Below are 21,874 nucleotides of genomic sequence, written 5' to 3' on the forward strand. Positions count from 1 at the left end.
GGGAGTAAATCGATCGTTCAGAATTTGCTAGAAACGCAGATCAGCATCAAATGACCTACTTTGAAATATTCGGGCTCTGATTGTAGTCACGGGAGCCTCTTCTGCTTTTTCCTATTCTTGACGGCAAATATAAAAAGCAACTAAAGAGATTGAGAAAATAATCGCCGAGGATACCAAAACAGAGTGGACGTACACAAATCTACCTCGATTGTTTCAGTTAGGGCTTGCTAAGGTACGAGTCAAATCAACCGGAAAAGAGAGACACAAACCCAAGAGCTGGTGGGATCAGGATCAGGAAGGAACCACCTCAATTTTCCAAGTAATGAGACAATTATGGAACAGAGGTTTATAACTGCAGTTCAAGGGGTTGGACTAGGATGAGGCAATGGCATATATAAAAACAATAATGACAGAAAAATTTAAACACCAAGAAAGCGCTGCATGCACCGCACCAGATGAGGATGGACCAATTAGCGCAGTGGCTCTACTGGGGAAACAAGAGTGGGAAAGGGCAGAGAAAAGGGTTCCTAATAGCACATCGACAGTCTCTGAGGGCATCCCAATTATGCCAAAAAAATTAGGACCAAACTCTAAGCAAACATTAAGAGAGGCAGCGAGCAAAGCAATAATAGATGGTGAATCCCTCAATGGGTGGAAACTAAGCAGAATGAGCATGATCTATAAAGGAAAGGGGGACCGCGCGGATATAAACAACTACCGTCCTACAACAGTTACATCAGTAGTTTTTACAGGCTGGTGATGCAGATAGTAAAGGAAATCATATAGTGGTTTTGGGACGTTAAACCCCACATATCAATCAATCAATCAGATAGTAAAGGAAAGACTACGGACATAGTGCGGAATGAGGGGGTGCTGGGGGAACTACAAGATGCGCTCTGTAAACGAAAGAGGTAGGAAGACAATCGGTTTTCATTGATGCAGTGTATTGAAATAGCAGAAAAAGAACACAGGCCCCTGTCGCTGGCATTTCTGAATATCAAGGGAGCTTATGATTGTGTGATTTAAGAAGATTTGGGGAGAATACTGGACTCACTAGATGTGGAAGATGGAATAACTAATCTTCTAAAGCATATCTATAAAAGTGAAAAGGTAGTTATAAAATGGAAAGAACAGGTATGCGAACCTATAGAGATACAACGGGGGCATCAACAGTGATCTCCCTTGTCACCTTTGTTATTTATGTTGTATCTCCAGGGGCTAGAAGTCAAATTAGAGGGGAGTCGACTCGGATTCAGCCTTTTTTTTGCCAAGCGAGGAAAACACATTGAACAGTCATTACTAGCATTGATGTATGCAGATGATATAGTATTATATACTATAGCCGACAACAAGGAAGACCTGCAGAGATTGATAGACATCTGTGGTAATCAAGGAGATAGATTAATTTGAAGTTCAGCCGGAAAAAAATCGGTAATCATGATTTTTAATGATACCAAAGGCAGTGAGCATAAGATACGGGAAGTCACGCTAGAAATAGCGGATAAATACAAATACTTGGGCGTAGGGATAAATGACGGGGCTGAGTACTTAAAGGAGCACGAAAGATACGTAATGGCTAAGGACACAAGGAATACAGCTGTAATAAAAAATAGGGCACTGTGGAGCTAAAATAGGTATGACGTTGTGAGAGGGATTTGAAAATATGTCGTGTTCCTGGGTTTGACGTTCGTCAATGCGGTGTTTTGTATGAATACAGACGTTCAAGCAAAATTGGAAATTAAACAACGTGGCACAGGTAGACTTGCTTTGGGAGCACACGGGAATACCCCAAATCAGGGGATGACAAGGGATATACGCCGTTCGAGTGCACGGAAACTAGCAGCAAGATGAAATTTGAGGAATGATTGAGAAAAATGGGAGAGGAGCGTTGGGCCAGAAAAGTTTTCAGCTACTTGTACGTGAAGAATGTTAACACTGAATGGAGGAAGCGAAGTCTAAAATTGTCAAGCAAATATTTAGACAACAGCAGAACACCAAGCTAAAAGGAAACATCGGTTAAGAAGAAGGTGAAGGAAACAAAGAGGGACATATGGAAGTTTGGAATGCTTAGGAAATCATCACTGAAGACCTGCCAAGCTTTCAACCAAGAAATTGCAAAAGAAAGTATTTACGGTACTTTTCAGGGTAGTTCTCTGCTTTTCAAGGCCAGAACAGAAGTATTGCGGACTAGGACGTACCGAGCCAAGCACGAAGGCACAGACACATTATGCAGTGCGTGTGGAGAGGAGGAAATAGCTGAACATTTGATAATGTTCTGTAAAGGGCTCCACCCTATAGTCCAAGATAATGGCACGGGGCTTTTGGAAAGCATAGGGCTATAGGGACGGTGAAGGCAAAGTAGATTTTAAAATAGTAGAAATAACCAGGAGGAGGCTAACTGATTGGTGAGTACAATCAAGGCGCGAATGAAATTCGATCCTTGAACACATAGGGATAGTACTTTATGGCTAGCTGGCGAGGGGCGCCGCCCCATCTAAAGGTGGCAGTCGGATCCATCCATCCATCCATCCATCCATCCATCCATCCATCCATCCATCCATCCATCCATTCATCCATCCATCCATCCATCCGTCCATCCATCCATCCATCGTCCATCCGTCCGTCCATCCGTCCATCCATCCATCCGTCGTCCATCCATCCGTCCATCCGTCCATCCATCCGTCCATCCGTCCATCCATCGTCCATCCATCGTCCATCCGTCCATCCATCGTCCATCCATCCATCGTCCATCCATCCATCCATCCATCGTCCATCCATCGTCCATCCATCGTCCATCCATCCATCCATCCGTCCATCCATCCATCCATCCATCCATCCATCCATCCGTCCATCCATCCCGTCCATCCCGTCCATCCCGTCCGTCCATCCATCCATCCATCCATCTTCCATCCATCCATCCATCCATCTTCCATCCATCCATCCATCTTCCATCCATCCATCCATCCATCCATCCATCCATCCATCCATCCATCCATCCATCCATCCCATCCATCCATCCATCCATCCATCCATTCATCCATCCATCCATCCATCCATCCATCCATCCATCCATCCATCCCATCCATCCATCCATTCAACCATCCATCCATTCATCCATCCATCCATCCATCCATCCATCCATCCCATCCATCCATCCATCCATCCATCCATCCATCCATCCATCCATCCATCCATCCATCCATCCATCAGAATGTGATCGACGTCGTTGAGAGTTCGTGATGCCGTCGGGGACAACATCGTAGACGACCGCTCCAAGACCGTACTACCTTGTGGGCTCCAAAAACTGTCGCAGAAGTTTTTCCTTTAGTCCACGTCGGTGTATCGGCGTCCATACCCAAAGGCGGTCGCCGGGCTGGTATTCCACGAAGCTTCGTCGAAGATTGTAACGGTGGCTTTCAGTCGTCTGTTTGTTCCTGATGCTCAGGTGGGCGAATTGACGAGCTTCTTCAGCGCGCTGAAGATAGAGGGTGGCGTCGAGTACTTCTTCAACAGCAACGTTTGGGAGCATGACGTCGAGCGTTGTTGCCGGGTTTCTCCCGTAGACCAACTTGAATGGCGACATGCTAGTCGTCTCTTGCGCTACCGTGTTGTATGCGAAGGTCACATATGGAAGAATGGCGTCCCACGTCATGTGTTCGACTTGTGTTCGACGACGACGTACAAAAACAGCATGTCGGCGATGGTCTTGTTTAACCGTTTGGTCACATATGGAAGGATGGCATCCTATTTCATGTGTTCATCATCGACGTACATGGACAGCATGCCAGCGATGATCTTGTTTAACCGTTTTGTGAGGCCATTGGTCAGTGAGTTGTATACTGTCATCCGGCAGTGGCTTATACCGCTGTACGCCGAGATCGCCTGATTTAGGTCAGCAGTAAATGGCGTACCTCTGACGGTGATGAGGACCTCTGGAACTCTGTGACATTAGACGATGTTTTCAAGAAAGGATTTGACTAACTAGGATGCACCGCCTTTGGGCCGGGCACTTGTCTCGGCATAACGGGTGATGCAGTCAGTGGTGACGATGATCCATTGGTTCCCGAATCGCAGGGGGGAAAGGCCCCGGTAGGTTCATGCCGATTTGCTGGAATGGCCGACGAGATGGCTCGATATACTGTAGAAGCTCTGTGGGCCAAGTCGGTGGTACCTTCGTTAACTGACAATCTCGTCCAGTCCTGATGTCACGAGTGACGTCGGCGGCAAGTCGTAGCCAGTAGTATTTATTCTGTATTTTTGCGAGTGCACGGGGAACACCCAAATGTACAGCCGTTGGGTCTTCGTGCAGGGCCTGTAGGACTTTTGGTTTCGCTGCTGAGGCAACAACGAGACTGTGTTTGGCTCGAAGGGGTGAGAAGTTCGTACTCCGTCTAGCAGAAAGAACGATGACATTCCTCTCTTGAATACCTTCGAACTGTTAGAATACAATATAAGCCGTGGCAATATACATCGAATAAGCTTATTTGTGCCTTTTTGTGCCGAAGTGAAACGAACGCCGAAAATAGATCGAAATCAATTGGTCCTACCACGTAGTTATATCGCCAGTGACAAAGCATTTTCAAACAGGTGTCATTTGATATAAGAAAAGAAGATGGTGCAAGCTGTGCATAACGTACACTCCTGAGCATTATTCAAGTACAAAGCAGAAGGACATTTTTAGAAAAGAACATAGTTTTAGTAACGTTTTTTAGAAATGGAGGAAAAACAAAAACTAAAAGGGAGCGGCCCGCGATTCCGCTAGACTTGACAAGCGCTACCCGGTATTACAGTGACACGGTAATGCTGAAATGTATGTGGGTACAAGATAAAAGCCTATAATATTTGCCTCTAATGCGCTTCAAAAATTTGAGTTCTACGGAATTACGTTTGGGGCATTGCTACCGAGATGTGTGGTCGGCGCATTCGTTTGGCACAGCAGGCGGGGGGGGGGGGGGAGCCTTTGCACATCATTAGGGGCGACCATTAAATGAACATTTGCGCCGAAATGACCTGAGCAGCTCAAGGTCGAACCCGGTAAGTAGAATTTGCATTTTTTGTATTTGTAACACAATTTGATGTTTTACTTTTGAGCAATCCACCGGCGTCCATCGTGCGGCCAAGGAAGACGAAACTCACCAACTTGAACAGTACGAGGGAGTTACGGGAGCGCGTTGAAAATAGCCAAAATGGAATGATTTTAAAATGCAAGCGACCACTCGCTAGGTACCAAGCAGACCGTGGCTGTGCGATGTCTGAGCAAAATACAGCTTTTTAATTTGGTTGTGCTTGTGCCTCCAAAACAGAAAATTTAAGTACAACCAGTTATAAATAAAAAAGTACTATCAACGCAAAGGCAAACCAACTATTGCGATATAGCAACAAATTGTAATGTTCCGCGAAGTAATGCTGGCAGCTAGCTCTTTTGCATTCGATCTTAAGAAAGCTCGCCTAAGATAGTACGGCTGCTAAGGAGCGGTTTTCGCAGTCTCTTTGCGTTGACAGCACATCCGTCTCCCGATGCCTGCTAAAATAGAACGCGCGCCAGAGAATGTATGCCCAATGTCCACAGTTGCTGCTCGAGCGACACACCCTTTTCGCTCCCTGCACTGATCCTCAAGAAGGGCGTGACGTTTACTCTCTGCTTGAGTATCAAGCGACGCAGGCCTCGCGCGCTAGAAGATGTTATTCAATTTTTATGGAACATCTGTCAGATGCTTGGTGCACTTACAGAAAGCCTAAATTAGCTTGACTAAGTCTGTGCACCCGACCATGCAATACGGCGGTGTGAAAACGTATCATATAAGATGTTAGGAAGCAACACGTAAATAAAAAAGCATAAAGGAAGTACATAAAGGAAAATATTCGGCAGATCCCACGTACCTGAGAGTGAACGTTATGCGAAGCATGCGGAGGGAAAATGACCGTGTTGGGATTTTTTTATTGAACGACTCATCATGAAATGATGCTAAATATATGTACAAATGTTGCACGCACAGACATATGCGTATCAGAACACCACAAGCTGAAATGAAGCGCTGATGCTCGCGAGGGTGCTGACCCTGGACACTGCTACATAAATCAACTTTAGCGCATGATGACTAACCGCGATTGACGTTACGCCTGTATCAAAAAAGTACATATGTAATGTTTATAAAATTGGGTAGGCAGTACTGCAACCACTATTGACGTTTCACGAATATTAGCGTCTGTTTGAAAAGTGGTTTCGAGACCTGGCATAGCGCTGTGGTAAAATGCCTAATTGCCACGCAGAATGCTTTGGTTTGATTCCAGCTGGAACCCTGACATTCATTCTTTGCATTCGTCGGGTCGACGCTACCGATGTTGGGTATTTCTTAACGCTCACGCGTTAAAATTGCCCATGTGTGTTCTTGGGTAAATATTAGGTGTCAATCACTTGTGGCACATACCCGCATACCAGCGGCCCATACCTGCCCTTGTGTATGTGCCACTGTATGGTGAAAAGTGTTTGATGACGTACGCGACGGGATTGTGACATAACACATGTCTTGACCACGGCGTCATATTCGTCAAACCGTCTTACCCTTCCATGCTAATTTTGGTTCACGCCAAGTTAAGGGGTAGACCACGAGAGCACTTAGATGTCAACGGATATATTAGATAGATAGATAGATAGATAGATAGATAGATAGATAGATAGATAGATAGATAGATAGATAGATATATAGATAGATAGATAGATAGATAGATAGATAGATAGATAGATAGATAGATAGATAGATACTCTCAAAGTCACCGAAGTTATCTAAGAAATGCTTCGCATTTAAAAACGCCAGGCCTGCGCGGAAGGCGCAGCACAGTCACGGCGAATGCTAGCAGAGCGGTCTTTCAGGGCCTTTTCTAAACACTCTTTGGGTAACTGCTGCAAACACACGTGCTTGCTGTCCACTGCAGAATTAATTATAAAAATGTTAGGATAGTAGGCTGGCATTTACTATGCTATTTTTCGTCATTCTTCTGAGAAGCTCGGATTCGTTGATCTATTGCGAGGAATTTTGTGCCATCTGTTTATGCGTGGCTGACAACGACGAGGAATTACGCCTGGAGTGGGTATGTGCCACAGTTATTCGGAGAACAAGAACAAGCTTTTGTAATGGGTTGGAGCATTGGACGACCCACTCGTTACGCTAATCGCATTGTACGACGACTGCTTCTTATTTCGCTGTTTTAAAACGCTTTATAAGTCGTATTAACGTGATGCCTTTCCCGAAATCAAGTCTGCCTAAGACAAGTTTGCCAAGAAGTCCCAACCACCAGCGCAGTTTAGTGGTATAATTCTGGGCTGGCACCCAGCGTACCCGGGTTCGAGCTCCACTGAGTCATTGGTACTGAGTTTTTTTCCTAATTTCGTGTGATGTGGTTACGAACACCAGCGGCACGCAACTACGGCGCTGCGCATGACCCAAGTTGTGATTTCAATAAAGCTTTCGCTGTAAAAAATCAATCGTACATACACATCGAAACTACAAGAAGCTGTACGACTACGAGAAACTGCCTGTATGACAAGCATTTGTGACCAGTCATAACATAAAAATCATTAAATGTATCTGATGAATGTCAAGAATTACATGTCATGGTCTTGCTGCTCTTGCAGTGGCTTCGTTCACATGACATATTACAAAACTGGTATGGTATGATAGACTACACGGCGAACATAAGTGAGTGGCCCTAACGTAAAAATAATGAAATGCATGTCTTATAAGGCATGACTGCACGCCATAAGCTCATGGTGCTCTCGTGGTCATTTCGCTAGCTTCACATATTCCAAATCTGATGTTACGAGACGTGAATGTTTGACGAAAGTATATGACCGGTGCGAACATGATAATCATGACATGCGTGTCGTGTAAGAACAATACATTAAACTACGCTAATGGTGCAATCGCGGCCGTTTCGCTCGCTTCAAATATACCAAATTGGGTATTACGTGGCGTGCATGGACGATGAACACAGATACCAAGCGCACACACAATAATCATGACATAGAGGTCATGTGCGCCATAACTTCCATGCCTAACGCTGCTGTTGCTGGTATTGCAAATGTGTGTGGTGCCGTCATTACGTGACTATAAACAACATACTGGCATCTTTTTAAATACCTGCGTGCGCTTAACATTTCTACTTGTGCTTACTGTGTACTACATTCGTGCGCCTCGTGACTTTGTGCTGATTTTAAAGTTACTTATCAACGTTCCTCACTCGTGCTTCGCAAATCATGGATTCCCACTGTAAGTGGGATCTGCCAATTTTTAGGGTGTTCAGTTAATTGATTGATATGTGGGGTTTAACGTCCCAAAACCACCATATGATTATGAGAGACGACGTAGTGGAGGGCTCCGGAAATTTCGACCACCTGGGGTATTTTAACGTGCGCCCAAATCTGAGCACACGGGCCTACAACATTTGCGCCTCTTTTGGAAATTCAGCCGCCGTAGCCGGGATTCGATCCCGCGACTTGCGGGTCAGCAGCCGAGTACCTTAGCCACTAGACCACCGCGGTGGGGCAGGGTGTTCAGTTCAAGCTTATTTGCCTTGAACTATAGTGATAGGTGCTTAAGCCACCTGTTACCTTGTTCTTCTCCGCTGTCAATATTATTGCCGGAGAAAAAAACGTTTGCATCGTTGGCGTATAAAACCCTGTCAGGAGTTTGTGGAATATTAACAATATCGTTTGCATATAAGGGGAACAGGAGTGGTCCTAATATAGATCCCTGAGGGACGGCATACTTAATTTTATTCATTTTTAATGTTGCGTATATATGCTGCCTGTCACAATACTGAAATCAATTTGCTAGACTCTTAATTTGAGGGAAATACCTCTCATGCCGTATTGATTTAATTTCACCAGTAGAAGCTCATATCTGATAGAATCAAAAGCTTTGAATTCTAGGAATATTCCAAGTGTAAGATTTCTTCTCAAAATTAGTTATTATTTTGTCCTTGATGATAGCAAAGCCTGCTCCGTACTTTTTTTTTATCTGAAAGTCGTATTGCTGTGTTTTGGTATTATATTTTCTTGGCTACAAAAGTTTGAGACTCGGATGTAGAAGATTTGTTCTATGATATATAAAAATGTGGATGTATAAAAATATGGATATATAAAAATATGTGCAAGCGCAAGATCACATGCTACTTTGTTTAGCTTTTCTAGGAGGTTTTCATTGGCGTGTTGGGATAAGTCGTGCGTTTCTAGGTTTAGGCGTCTGTTTTACTAATCCAGCTCGTTGACTTCGTGTTCCAGCTAATCCACTTCCTTTTTTTAGGCTCAGGTTCAAGTTTCATGACCCGTTTTTTGAGGTCTGAAATGTCATCTGACTGGTGCTTCAGTTTCGCCACAGCTTCATCATATTTGTTGGACATAACTTTTACTGACTCTTCAAAGTTGTCAACAGTTGTTCCAATTTTTCTTGTAAAGCATAAACCTTCGATGTATCGGGTTAATTTACCTTCCGGTAAAATTCCGGTAGTTCAGATTCAAAGCTCGTATCCGAACTGTGGATTGAACCGTCGGAATGATTTTCAGTAGCAGACTTGCAAGTAGTGATGCCGAATACATTTAGTGGCTGTCGATTTCTTTTTGTAGGTATTTTATATTACCCCTCAGCATGAATCAGCATAACACTCACATTCAGAGCATACAAGCTACAAATCACTGTCATTTAACTTGACCTTCAAACTGCGACACGTGTCACCCATGATGTCAGTCAAGCGAAAAGCACCTTATAATATGCACTCATCAGCAAGCAGAAAATTCTACCGAATAACAGGCTCTTTTAAAATGCCAGGATTTCAAGACCAAACCAACCTGCAACATAAAATCTACGTTTTTAGAAGGCGCTTCAATGCGTAGGTGTCGCTACTGCTGCTGAGTGCCCAAATGCCGTAGATCCTTAAAGGAGACGTGTTCTTATGGAAGCGAAGGTACTCGTACGTCACGGAACTATCTTTGCGCCCCCGCTTAGCCAGTGCTTTGATTCATTTTTACGGCGCATGCTCCAGTAGGCACTCATCGTCAAACTCCAGTTTTGATTTCATTGATATGTGGGTTTTAACGCCCCAAAACCACTATATAATTATGAGAGACGCCGTAGCAGATGGCTCCGGAAATTTTGACCAGCTGGGGTTCTTTAACGTGCATCCATACTGAAGTTTTCTGCAGTATAGGTGCACATTAGGTGCACTTCGGAGCTACCAGCAGCTGCTGTTGCATGGCGCTCAGCACGCTTTTCTCATGCTATGTGGTGTGAATAAGAGTGCGGCTCAAGATAGTAGCCTAACGAACACAGCATAACGTTGGAGCGTGGCGGCGTTTAGCGAGCGCAAAGCTCAGTGATATTTGCCCGACGTTTCACCGCCTGACGATAGTTATAGCGCGAGAACGAAATGACGTTACAGAGACAGGAAGGACACGAAGGACACGAGGGCTAACTTGGAAGTTGGCGGTCGTGTCCTTCGTGTCCTTCTTATCTCTGTGTCGTCGTTCTGTTCTCGCTCTATAACTATCGTCATGTCATACCAACTAGCCCAAGCTGCCACACTAAGTTTCACGGACGTTATCGTATTCAGCAATATTTGTATGCTTGTGAGCACATGCGAGATCAAAACTGGTCGCGTTCCTCACTTACCAGCTAGTTGTCAGTGCTCTTGGTGTCCTGTGTAGTTTCTTGTTCTCGCCATTTCGCACACTTTCTACAACTCCCTATCAGGCCAATCACTTTCCAAGACGCTTCGTGGTGAAGCGCCCTTCCATGAAAAAGATGAAGCCAACGTCCCGGGGCGTTTCGCCTTGCCCCATGTTCAATATGTATGAAGTGTTCCAGCTACTGTGATTTGTTGTAACGGAAGATGTCCTGTGCATTGATATGAAGGTATTGTCGTATTTCGAAATATACAGTTCAACTGAAATGGTTATTCTATTTACTCAGGTCGGACATATTCGGTTTCACAGTACTCACCAAAAATAAATTGACTGGTTAATATTACTGGGATGAAGTGCGTGAAACCGCTGTGGTTCTGCGTCACTCTTTAGCTTTTATAGAATGGTGGCCAAACGAGCACAGCCTAACGTTGGAGCGTGGCACACTTTGGCTATTTGTGCCTAGTGCTTTAGGCTATCTGGCTATTTGGGCCTATGCACTGCATTGAACGTGCTGCACGTTAGTACCTTGCGTGTTTCATCGCTTCATCTTTCTGCGCAATGTTTTTCCACTAGTTCAGGGAAGCGGCCTCTGCGAAGTATCCGGTCTCTGCTGATCTCGAGGCTTTGATTCGGTGAAATTACAAGAAACACCCGTGCGCTTCACCTGCAGTCCCTTACGACAGCGCACCTCTGCACGGACAACTTCGTAGATGTTACTCCCTCCTCCATTTTTTATGACACCGGCGCCGCATCAATAGTGGCCAGCTTATGTCACGTGGGACCACGCTCAGTTCGTTTAGTAGTGCTCGATTGTGCTCCATCTAAAGAGTGGCGTGGTGCCCATGATGCCACCAAGCCGCTGTTGCAAAGAACGCAGCACTGATTTTTATTGCCAGTTGCTGCGTCGTCGGGTGTTGAGGTAGGAAAACAGATACACCTAATCGGAAGGGAGTGCTCCTGGCCATTAACGAGTTTGAGAGTGGGGGCCCAAGACACTTGGTCACCAAGCTGCACTGAGTTCGGAGAAGGAGCACAATTCGAGATTTCGGGCATGAAGTGCCACACGTCATTAACCTAAATCTATGCGAGACGCGGGCCGGACTGCATTGCGGCTTGTCCGCATCGCCTACTGGCGGCCCATGCTAGTTTTCCATTGATCGGGGGTCTTCGGTCAACACGAGTGGAAGAGCCCAAGAACTAGTGGCTGGGCTGTTGCGCATGCGCCCCGGTGGCTCTCTAATTGCTCGGGTCCTCAATCTGTTCGGATCCTCAATTCTAAAACAATGATATCTTCAACGTCATTATGCGACTTGGGTGGTGAGTCTATGACATTGCATACACGGGTTGCAGTACATTGGGCATGCCATGATTTCTATTGAGCGTTGTAACATGGAACTTGCACTTCGTTTGTGCAAACACTGTTTAATGTCTTTCTCGTCGGCAATATCATGAGACACGATAAAGATGTTAAACAAGGGAAGGACTTCTTGTAGTTGTTGACTGTAATACAGTAAGCAAACACTGACAAATGTGCTGCAACGACACCCAGCCTGAACCAAACGGTAAGGACTGTAGATGTATGTATTACATCAGTGGCTGCCTGCAACTTGTGGTGGTGGCAGTCCTTGTCCAACTCAATTTGTGGTTGCAGCGCTCGCTATGCGTCTTACAAATATGTATTAAACGTGCCTTTGTGCATCAGCTAAACCACACATTTTTTCCTCGCGACCCATGGTTACCGTCTGCAGATGCTGTATTCTTTGGCTACCTAGGAATTACACGTATAACTTTACCTTGTTCTTGTTATTCGGCTGTAAGGTGTTTATATTTCATCTGAAGCGTGTACTTGTGAAACCGTGCAGGTGTCTGGGCCAAGTACTATGGCAAGCTCATCGGGCGCATGGAGAAGCTACAGCACGGGGTGTCCGGCGTCGTGTACGCGGCCACCGAGGATAGTTTCTACCTGGTCAACTTTACGTACGATGGCAGCGGACCAGGTGAGACTCAGACAAGCCTTTTTTTTGCTGAAGTGTGCCTGGCTATGAATGTCTTTATAATGTCACGCATGACATTTCGTTTATTTGTCGCTTACGATCTTTGTGACAGCGTGATATACGAGTAGTATACGCGCTGTTAGCGTTCTTCGCCAGGAGTGAATACGGAGTGAGGTGCATAGGTTGTATACTTGCCTGCTACCCTGCCTGCATCCAGGTGTCTGAATTACACCTGTGGAATGCTTCTATACTTCGCGGTCGGGACGTTGTAATTATCTGTTAATTTCGCATTGTACCTAAGAAAACCTTCGACTTTTTTTATTTTCCTGTAGGGGCGGCCACTTGAGCGCTTCTTCTCGCAGAAAAACAAAACAGTTCTTAGCGTTCATCTAGACTTTAATTAACACTGTGCCGGCGAAAAACGGGATCTAATGGTCCCCCACAAAACACGAATTTCGGGGCGTCGCAGCTAAGTTACGTGCACTCATTTCGATGCCCTATCTTCGGCTTCAATGAAAGCAATGTACAACTGTTAATACTCACTAAAAGCATGCTGTGTGGTAGGGGAAGTACTTGAATTAGGGAAACAGAAAGTGGCTAAGTGGGGTGCGCGTGCTGAAACGTCTTCTTTCAGAAAAGCAAAAGTCAGAGCTTTGCCGCAAAGACGAAGCAATGAATGTAATAGCAACAAATCGGAATATCAAGTGAAAATTCACAAGCAGATAAGAACGTGTCCCACGTTTCTCACGCATAAATGACGCATGAAACCTACTCATAGGTACAAATCACCGCGAATAAGTGTCTCAGTTGCTACTTCGCTGTGTCTGAGAAGCGTGCCTTTTTTCGCAAACGGAGACTGTGCAGCGAGTGCAGTGAGCTTTGGGCGCCTGGTAACTACAACAGAATCGTTCTGGTGAAAGTCCAAGAACTTCTATGAATTCGATTAAGCAATATTTTTGTACAACGCTCGGAAGGGAAAGGGTGAAAAGGGCCATAAAACCCTACTTCCTATCATAATCTGTGTTATGTGGCTCATTCCTTGTGTATTTAAAAATATGCTGACGAAACTTCTGTGCTCTTCATAGAGCGATTCATTTATTAGTGAACATTTCTATTAGTTTGTGAGTGTCCTGAGAGCGGGCAACACTGGCGAGACGTGGTGCAAATGTAGCAGCTAGCATATGCATTAAGGCAATATTTTTGTTCAATTGCCAGCTGCGCGTCAACTTTTAGTTTTCCTATCATCTTGCCACTGAGACTGAACGATTTGAAGTAGGTGATAATATAAAAATATGAGGAGTCTTATTTTCCAAAAACAATATAAGATTATCAGAGGCGCCGTAGAGAAGGGATCCAGAAATTAGACAATCTGGTGTTCTTTAACGTGCACTGATATTGCACAGTTCACGGGCCTCTGCAATTACGCCTCCATCGAAATGCGACCGCCGCGATCGAACACACGACCATCGGGTCAGCAGCCACCGAGGCCACTGATCCACCGAGGTGGACTGATTTGTTCATCCGTTGTGTTCAGCATATAAGTATTCTTTACGGCCTGCTTATCATATCTAGGTATGCTAGACTATCTACTTGTCGTTTTCACCGAAACTCACAAGCTGTTGCGTGACCGAGGCTGGTTCACATCGCCGACGAGCACCAGTCGCACGACCAAGTTAGTCGCTTTGCGACTGGTCGCAAATGATCTCATTAGCCGTGAAGCGACTGCTTTCGCTAGTCACTTGCTGATTGCTTTTTCAGTCGCGCAACTGTAGTCGCAAAACCGCGGGAACCAATCAACGAAGACCAGAAGAGACGCTAGCATTTCTTTACGTCCGGACTCGTTGCTTTTTTTTCCCATTGTGCTGGCCCACTGCCTTCAAATGCAAACGAGTGCGTTCTTCTTCACCATCATGGCCGCCACGAAGTACTCGGCTTCGAGATAGCGGTGTGCAGCTTGAGCAAAGTGTCGAATGTTCGTGGGGGCATTCGCAAGAAGCTAAACACCATCGAAACAAAGAGAAAATGGATTGACCACTATCTTATAAGCACGCAAAACAACGAGAGCCTTACTCTTAGAACTCCTCGTCGTGCCAGCGCAGGTGCGGAAGTTGGCGGCTTACGTGGCCAGCCACCTCTCGGGGGAAGTTCTTTTTGACACAAATGAGCTTAACGCTCGTAACAGCCGCACGCCGCTGCATCCAGACGACGGCTTATGGCCACCGCGCCCACAATTCTCCGTTTACGAACCCTATGTATACAACTTTTCCATATAAACTTCTGTGTATTCAGCAGTAGGTACGCCGAATAAATCTAGTGTGATAAAAAGTTGATCCGGTATCTGCATGTTTCACTGCAAATGTCATCGAAAAACGATAGGCTTTTGTCTGGGGAGAGTTAATAAAATGTTTATTTGATGTTTTGCGCGAGAAAATCGGTGAATGGGGCTCTGGAGGTGCTGCGTTAGAGTGCCTCGACGCGGGCAGCGGAGGCAAACGAGTACATCGAGGTACTCTGCGCCGCGATAAAACCACTGGAACGGGGAAAGTACCGCCATCCTTTTCTCTTCACCGCCATGTGCAGTCAGTAAGCTTCGCCGGAGAGATTTTCCAACTCGCTCGGTTTTCCAGCCTCTCCCTGCCATCGGAGTTTGGCGATTAGCGTGCGGTTGTTTTATAGCCTCAGAAAAGTATTGAGGAACTTTCAGACGTCAAGAGTCATTTGCACACTTAGTCGCACGCTTGTTGAGCCATCGAAAAATTCCCGGGTGCAGCGCTTCTGAATGCAGCAACCGGCAGAAAACGGGCAAAGGCATTTTTGCTATTCCAAGAGGAAAAAATGACGCCAAACGACGAGCTGTGGCGCTCCGCCGAATATGACGGGAAAAGTTCACTTCCACAGCTGGTACGGCGCCTTTGTGAGGTATAAGCACATTATTGAGAATTGGCAATTGTTGTTTCGAGAAATGAAGATATATGAGAAATAACATTGCTGTATTTAATTAAGTCTGCCGTAAGATGGACGCCCTAGGGCTCACATGTAGCGTTGAGTGCGTCATGAAAGCTGACTGCTACATATTCACTGGTATAACTTTCGATTGGGCTCGCATTTCATTTTTGCTGTTTTACGCAGATGCTGTTCTTTTTGTATATGCGTGCTTTCATGCGGTCGTTTCACTTGCTTCATGAACGATGAAAGTATTACTCGTTGATGCTCCTGCATGGCGAACATAAATGACTGGTGGTAATATGAAAATCATGACATACCTGCCATATACGACATGACATGCATGTCATGGTCATAATGCACTCGCGGTTGGCTCACAAGCTTGTTATATACCAAAATTCGTATTGCATGACACGACTACATTTTTGGGCCTTTTATGTGAAGTGCAGGAGAAATTTCTTGTGCTTCGTGTAAATGAACGCGTACAAGTACACATTTTGTACAGCTTACCTACGCAGATCCTTTGTATGTGTCTTGAAATTAATAAAAACTAACAAAGGTTTATGCTACACTTTTCTTTTCACTTCTTCCCAGTAAAAGCGAAATGCTGCTCCAGAAGAATCAGCATGCGCGCAGATGTGACAAAATTAGTGTCATGGTGCATGTAGTAACTTATTTACGGTGTCCGGCTGCTGTCCCGGAGGACGCGCGCTTGATTCCGGCTAATTTCAGTGGAGGCGAAATGATGAAAACCCGAGTATGGTGTCATGTGAGTGCACACTAAAGACGTGACCAAACACCGGTGACCACTCCTATTTGCCTATTTTAAGAAAAAGCACCGAGTGGTTCTTCTTTCCAGAGCCCTCTACTATCGCGTCTCTCATAATAACATCGTGCTTTAGGACGTATACATTACTCCTGCACTCATGTCATGTATTTTAGCATGTACCGATATCACCATAAGAAATACGAACAGCGTGGTGCCTGCGGCCCTACGCACTTCGCTGATAAGATTCTTTTTATCATGCTCTCACAATAACGGGAAAAAGAATCACGCTTCAATGTGTTATGCGCGAGCTGGTTCTGTTTTTATCAACAGATAGTCTACAAGCGCTTTAAGGTGGCTGTCCAACTCCTGTGTCAGCCACTCCACATTTCACGCAATGTTTGCGGACGCACTGTTCTCGCTGCGCTGGACGAATAAATTTTAATTGTAGAAATTCAGAAGGCTGATGACTCGTTTTTTCTAATGACACCTAATCGTGAGGCCTGGTTTGAAGGCTAATTTATTAGCAATGAGAATAGTGCGAGCAACAAAAGAGACTTTTGTTGCACAATCCTTCGTTCTACTGATGCGAGTACAGCCCCGCCGTGGTGGTCTAGTGGCTAAGGTACTCGGCTGCTGACCCGCAGGTCGCGGGATCAAATACCGGCTGTGGCGGCTGCATTTCCGCTGGAGGTGGAAATATTGTAGGCCCGTGTACTCAGATTTCGGTGCGCGTTAAAGAACCTCAGGTGGTCGAAATTTTCGGAGCCCTCTCTACGGCCTCTCACGTAATCATATGGTGGTTTTGAGATGTTAAACCCCACATATCATATCAATCTACTGTGAGTATAGTGAAACTGCTTATCATAACAGTGCCAAACTTACTGTGCTTTTAGACGAAGCGCCATTCAATCATTCTATGAAGGAATATTGAATATAAACAAACTAGTCATATATTTACACTCCATTGAAAGTGAGCAAATGATAAAAGTTTGTGTGTGAATATCTTGCTTTCTTTTCAAAGTAGGACCATGATGCTTAGTGGTTCTCCGGAATACAATACACTTACTTTCCATACGTAGTTTCTTCGGGCTCCATTGAAACCTTGATGAATCATAATTGTGTCTATGCGGCAGTTCATGGCTCTACTTGGTCCCGCATCACCGATGAAGCGACAAAATTATGCAAGCTAACACTATAAACTCCAGTTTAATGAAGCAGCAAGTTCTCTCTAGGATTCTATGCAAAGATTTTGTTAGGGAACCTACAATACAACAGTGAATTTAGGTAATTTTTCTGCAGGCCAGTTCCACAGAAACTGGCTTTTTTTTAATTCGCTAATTAGCAACACGTATTGCACGTTAGTAGATGCATATAGATGGGTATACCGACCCCAGAGGCAAAATGATCATGGATATGTGTAAAAGGCTTGATTTGATCATTTGCAACAGTACCGAGAAGTGTGAAGGGCAAATAACATGGGAGGTAGGAAGGCTTCAGTCGACGATAGATTATGCACTGATGTCCCATAGGATGTATGATAAGCTCAGGGCAATGCACATAGATGAAGGTGGCTACAGAAGTCTGGGTAGTGATCACAAACGTATCAAGCTAAGTTTCACAAGAGCAGTGAAAGTGGGAAGGAGACAAGATGAGCAACTACAGGAAAATTTTTATCCAGAAAGGCAAATTGAAATAGCCACTAAACAAATTGAGAAAGTAATCATGGAGGATAATAAGACAGTGTGGACATACACGAACCTAATTAGACTCTTTGAGCTAAAGCTTGCTAAGACGCGTGACAAGTCACCCCGGAAAAGAAGACACAAACCCAAAAGTTGGTGGGATGAGGAAGTTAAGAGAGCCATAGCAAAACGTCAGGAAGCCTCTAGGAAACACAGACATGCTAAGCAGCGGGGTGAACCGACAGATAATGTTGAAAGAAAATGGGAAACCTTTCTAAGCTGTAGAAGGGATGCATCCCTTCTGATCAATGAAAAAACTAGAAGAAAGGGAGCTCAATGGCTGGAAGAAGTACATAAAAAAGATAGAAAGGCAGCTGCGAAATTTTAGAACCATCTAAACTCCTTAAGAAATGAGACGAGCCTAGAGCAGAGTTTTATAACTACAGCCCAAGGTGCTAGGCTAAAAGGGGACGAAGCTATTGAATATATAAGAACAAGGGTGACAGAAAAATTTCAACAAAGAAGTACTTTATGCACCACAATAGACAAGGACGAATCAAGTGGTGCAATGGCTCCATTTTCACAACGAGAGTGGGAAAGGGCTGAGAAAAGGGTTCCTAGTAGTACATCAACAGGTCCAGATGGCATTCCAATTATGCTGATAAAGATATTAGGTCCGAAGTCTAAGCAGGCTTTGAGAGAGGCAGTGAGCAAAATGATATTCGATGGTGAAGTTCCCGATGGATGGAAACTCAGCAGGATGAGCATGATCTATAAAGGAAAGGGGGACAAAGCTGACAGAAACAACTACCGTCCTATAACAGTGACATCAGTGGTCTACAGGCTGGCGGTGCAGATTATAAAAGAAAGACTGCAGGCATGGATAGAGGATGAGGGGGTGCTGGGGGAACAGCAGAATGGGTTTCGGAAACACAGGAGGTTGGAAGACAATCTGTTCTCACTGACGCAGTGCATCGAAATAGCAGAAAAGGAACACAGGCCCCTGTGGCTAGCATTTTTGGATATCAAGGAAGCGTACGATAGCGTAGTTCAAGAGGAATTGTGGGGAATACTGAACACACTAAGCGTGGAACATGTAGTTATTATTCTTTTGAAGGATATCTATAAAGGTAACAAGGTAGCTATAAAGTGGGAAAAACAGGTATCCAAGCCTGCAGTTGTAAAACGGGGGCTTAGACAGGGGTGTCCCCTGTCACCCTTACTATTCATGATGTACCTACAAGGATTAGAGGCCAAATTAGAAGGAAGTGGTCTGAGCTTCAACCTCTCTTTCGTCGAACAAGGAAAACTCATTGAACAGGCACTACCAGCATTGATGTACGCAGACATTATAGTGCTAATGGCCGACAACAAGGAAGGCTTGCAGATATTGATGGACATCTGCGGTAATGAGGGAGATAGGTTAGATTTTAGATTCAGTAAAGAAAAATCAGAAGTCATGATTTTCAATGACAACCAAGGTAGTGAGCTTAGAATACAGGAGGTCACGCTAGAGATAACAGATAAATACAAATATCTGGGCGTATGGATAAGCAATGGGACCGAGTACCTGAGGGAACACGAAATATACGTGACGACTAAAGGTAACAGGAATGCAGCAGTGATGAAAAATAGGGCACTGTGGAATTACAATAGGTATGATGTTGTGAGAGGAATATGGAAAGGAGTCATGGTACCTGGGCTGACGTTCGGCAATGCGGTCTCGTGCATGAGATCAGAAGTTCAAGCAAAATTAGAAATTAAGCAACGTGGAATAGGTAGGCTTGCTTTAGGAGCTCACGCGAATATACCAAATCAGGGAGTACAAGGTGATATGGGATGGGCATCATTTGAGGGCAGGGAAGCTAGCAGCAAGATAAAATTTGAGAAGCGATTGAGAGAAATGGGGGAGGAGCGTTGTGTTAGGAAGGTATTCAGCTACTTGTGCATGAAGAATGTCGATACAAAACGGAGGAAGCGAACCAGGAAATTGACTGGTAAATACTTAGAAAACAGCAGGTGTGCCGAACCAAAAAGAACTCTCGGTTAGGAAGAAAGTGAAGGAAACGGAGACTGACATGTGGAGAATGGGCATGATTATGAAGTCCGCACTAGAGATCTATCGAACTTTTAAGCAGGAAATTGCCAAGGAAAGGATCTATGATAATACTCGGGGTAGTTCTCTACTGTTTGAGGCCAGGACGGGAGTGCTGCAAACCAAGACATATCGGGCCAAATACGAAGAGGTAGATACTGTATGCAGTGCGTGTGGAGAGGAAGAAGAAACTACCGAACACTTGATAATGTTCTGTAAAGGGCTTCACCCTATAGTTCAGGATGATGGCGCAGAGTTTTTCAAAGCACTAGGGTTTAGGGACCGGGAGGGCAAAATAGACTTTAAGCGGATAGACTTAACTAGAAGGTGATTATCTGATTAGTGGTTAAAGTCAAGGCACGAGTGAAAATTAAACCCTTCACTGCAAAGTACGAATTCTCAAACTAACTTTTTAAAGAAAAAAAAAGAAATCTAGTTTTTGGTTCATTAAGTATTACGGCTTGGTGGCGCTAGCCACCGCCCGATCTAAAGGGTACAGCCATATCCATCCATCCATCCATCCAAAGCACCGTGTTGGTGCGCGCGCGCATTGAGAGGCTCGGCAACGGAGGATGGTGAAGGCTGCTGAGCGGTGTGCGCGCAGGGCGGCGGCGGCTCGCAGACGAAGGGACGCCGACGTGCGGGCGCGCGGGGATGATGCGCGCCGCGAAGCTGTTTGGCGGTGCCGCGAGGACTCTGCAGTACGACAAAGGGAGACCGAAGCAGCACGGCAGTGGCATGCGGACCCAGCTTCGCCCCACTCTCCATCATTCACCCTGTGGATATGCTGTCTTTTTTTTTCTGTCGGTATTACGTGAGGCATTAGTTAAAACTGCTTTCGTGTCGTTGGAGTAGTTTTGGGTAATGCATTGTGCCTTGGCTATACGCCGTCCCGTATGGTGTTGGGGGCGCATGTTGCGAAGCAATGGGGGCACGTATGCTTGCTCGCGTAGCATTCTGGAAATTTCACCTTCATGTTGTGCTGCGTATATTATGTGATGCCGAGTTTATCGAGCACGTGTGAGCATGTGTGGGCACACGTGGATCTTGCGCCGAGACTGACCGCACTCGGAAGAGAGAATCTTCATCTATTTTTAAGCCCAGAGAGAAAAAAAATCGTTTCTGATCAGATGCAATAATTATCGTACTGTTTCTTAGTGCGAACAAATTCATTGAAAGCAGTCTCGCTAGCCTCCACAGCGTTGCCATGATGTATGAAACAGATTATAGCAAAAGACATTCGTAGAACCGACGCACATGAGCTCAGACATGTCGCTCTAATGTACACATTTCTATGAATGCTCACTGAGAGTCATCATAATCTACTATTACTTGTGAATATGTACAACCCCTTCCCGCCCCCCCCCCCCCCTATAAGTGAAATGGTGAGTCCGATTGTGCTGCTACTCGCTAATCTCTGCGTTCGTGCGCTTCCGTGGCATCTATAAAACGGCTGTCGGTGAAAATTAATTTTCTAAAGCATACAGTTCGTGGGAGCTTAGTTTATCATAATTTTGGCAATAGCCCATACATGGAGAAAGCAAGACGGGAAATCGCACAAACTGACTTATATATTGCCACATTCCTTTCCTCAAGTTTTGTTATCATCGCGTTACACTACGTTCATTGCGAACCGCATCTACGATGTTCGAGAAGCTTCGAGGCAGTAGTAGATAGTTTTCTTAAGATTACACCCACTTCGTAAACCTTTCA

At 45.0% G+C, this 21,874-nt stretch overlaps 1 protein-coding gene across 1 annotated transcript in view; it reads left to right on the top strand.

The window, feature by feature from the left end:
- LOC142777396 (protein Skeletor, isoforms B/C-like) overlaps positions 1–21,874 on the top strand; it is a 253,917-nt gene that overhangs the window by 49,690 nt on the left and 182,353 nt on the right. Inside the window, exon 2 of the mRNA XM_075881745.1 lies at positions 12,541–12,675. Coding sequence (XP_075737860.1) covers positions 12,541–12,675 — 135 coding nt within the window. The remainder of the gene's footprint in view (positions 1–12,540; positions 12,676–21,874) is intronic.

Source organism: Rhipicephalus microplus, chromosome X (genome assembly GCF_043290135.1).
Source record: "Rhipicephalus microplus isolate Deutch F79 chromosome X, USDA_Rmic, whole genome shotgun sequence".
Taxonomy (NCBI): Eukaryota; Metazoa; Arthropoda; class Arachnida; order Ixodida; family Ixodidae; genus Rhipicephalus; species Rhipicephalus microplus.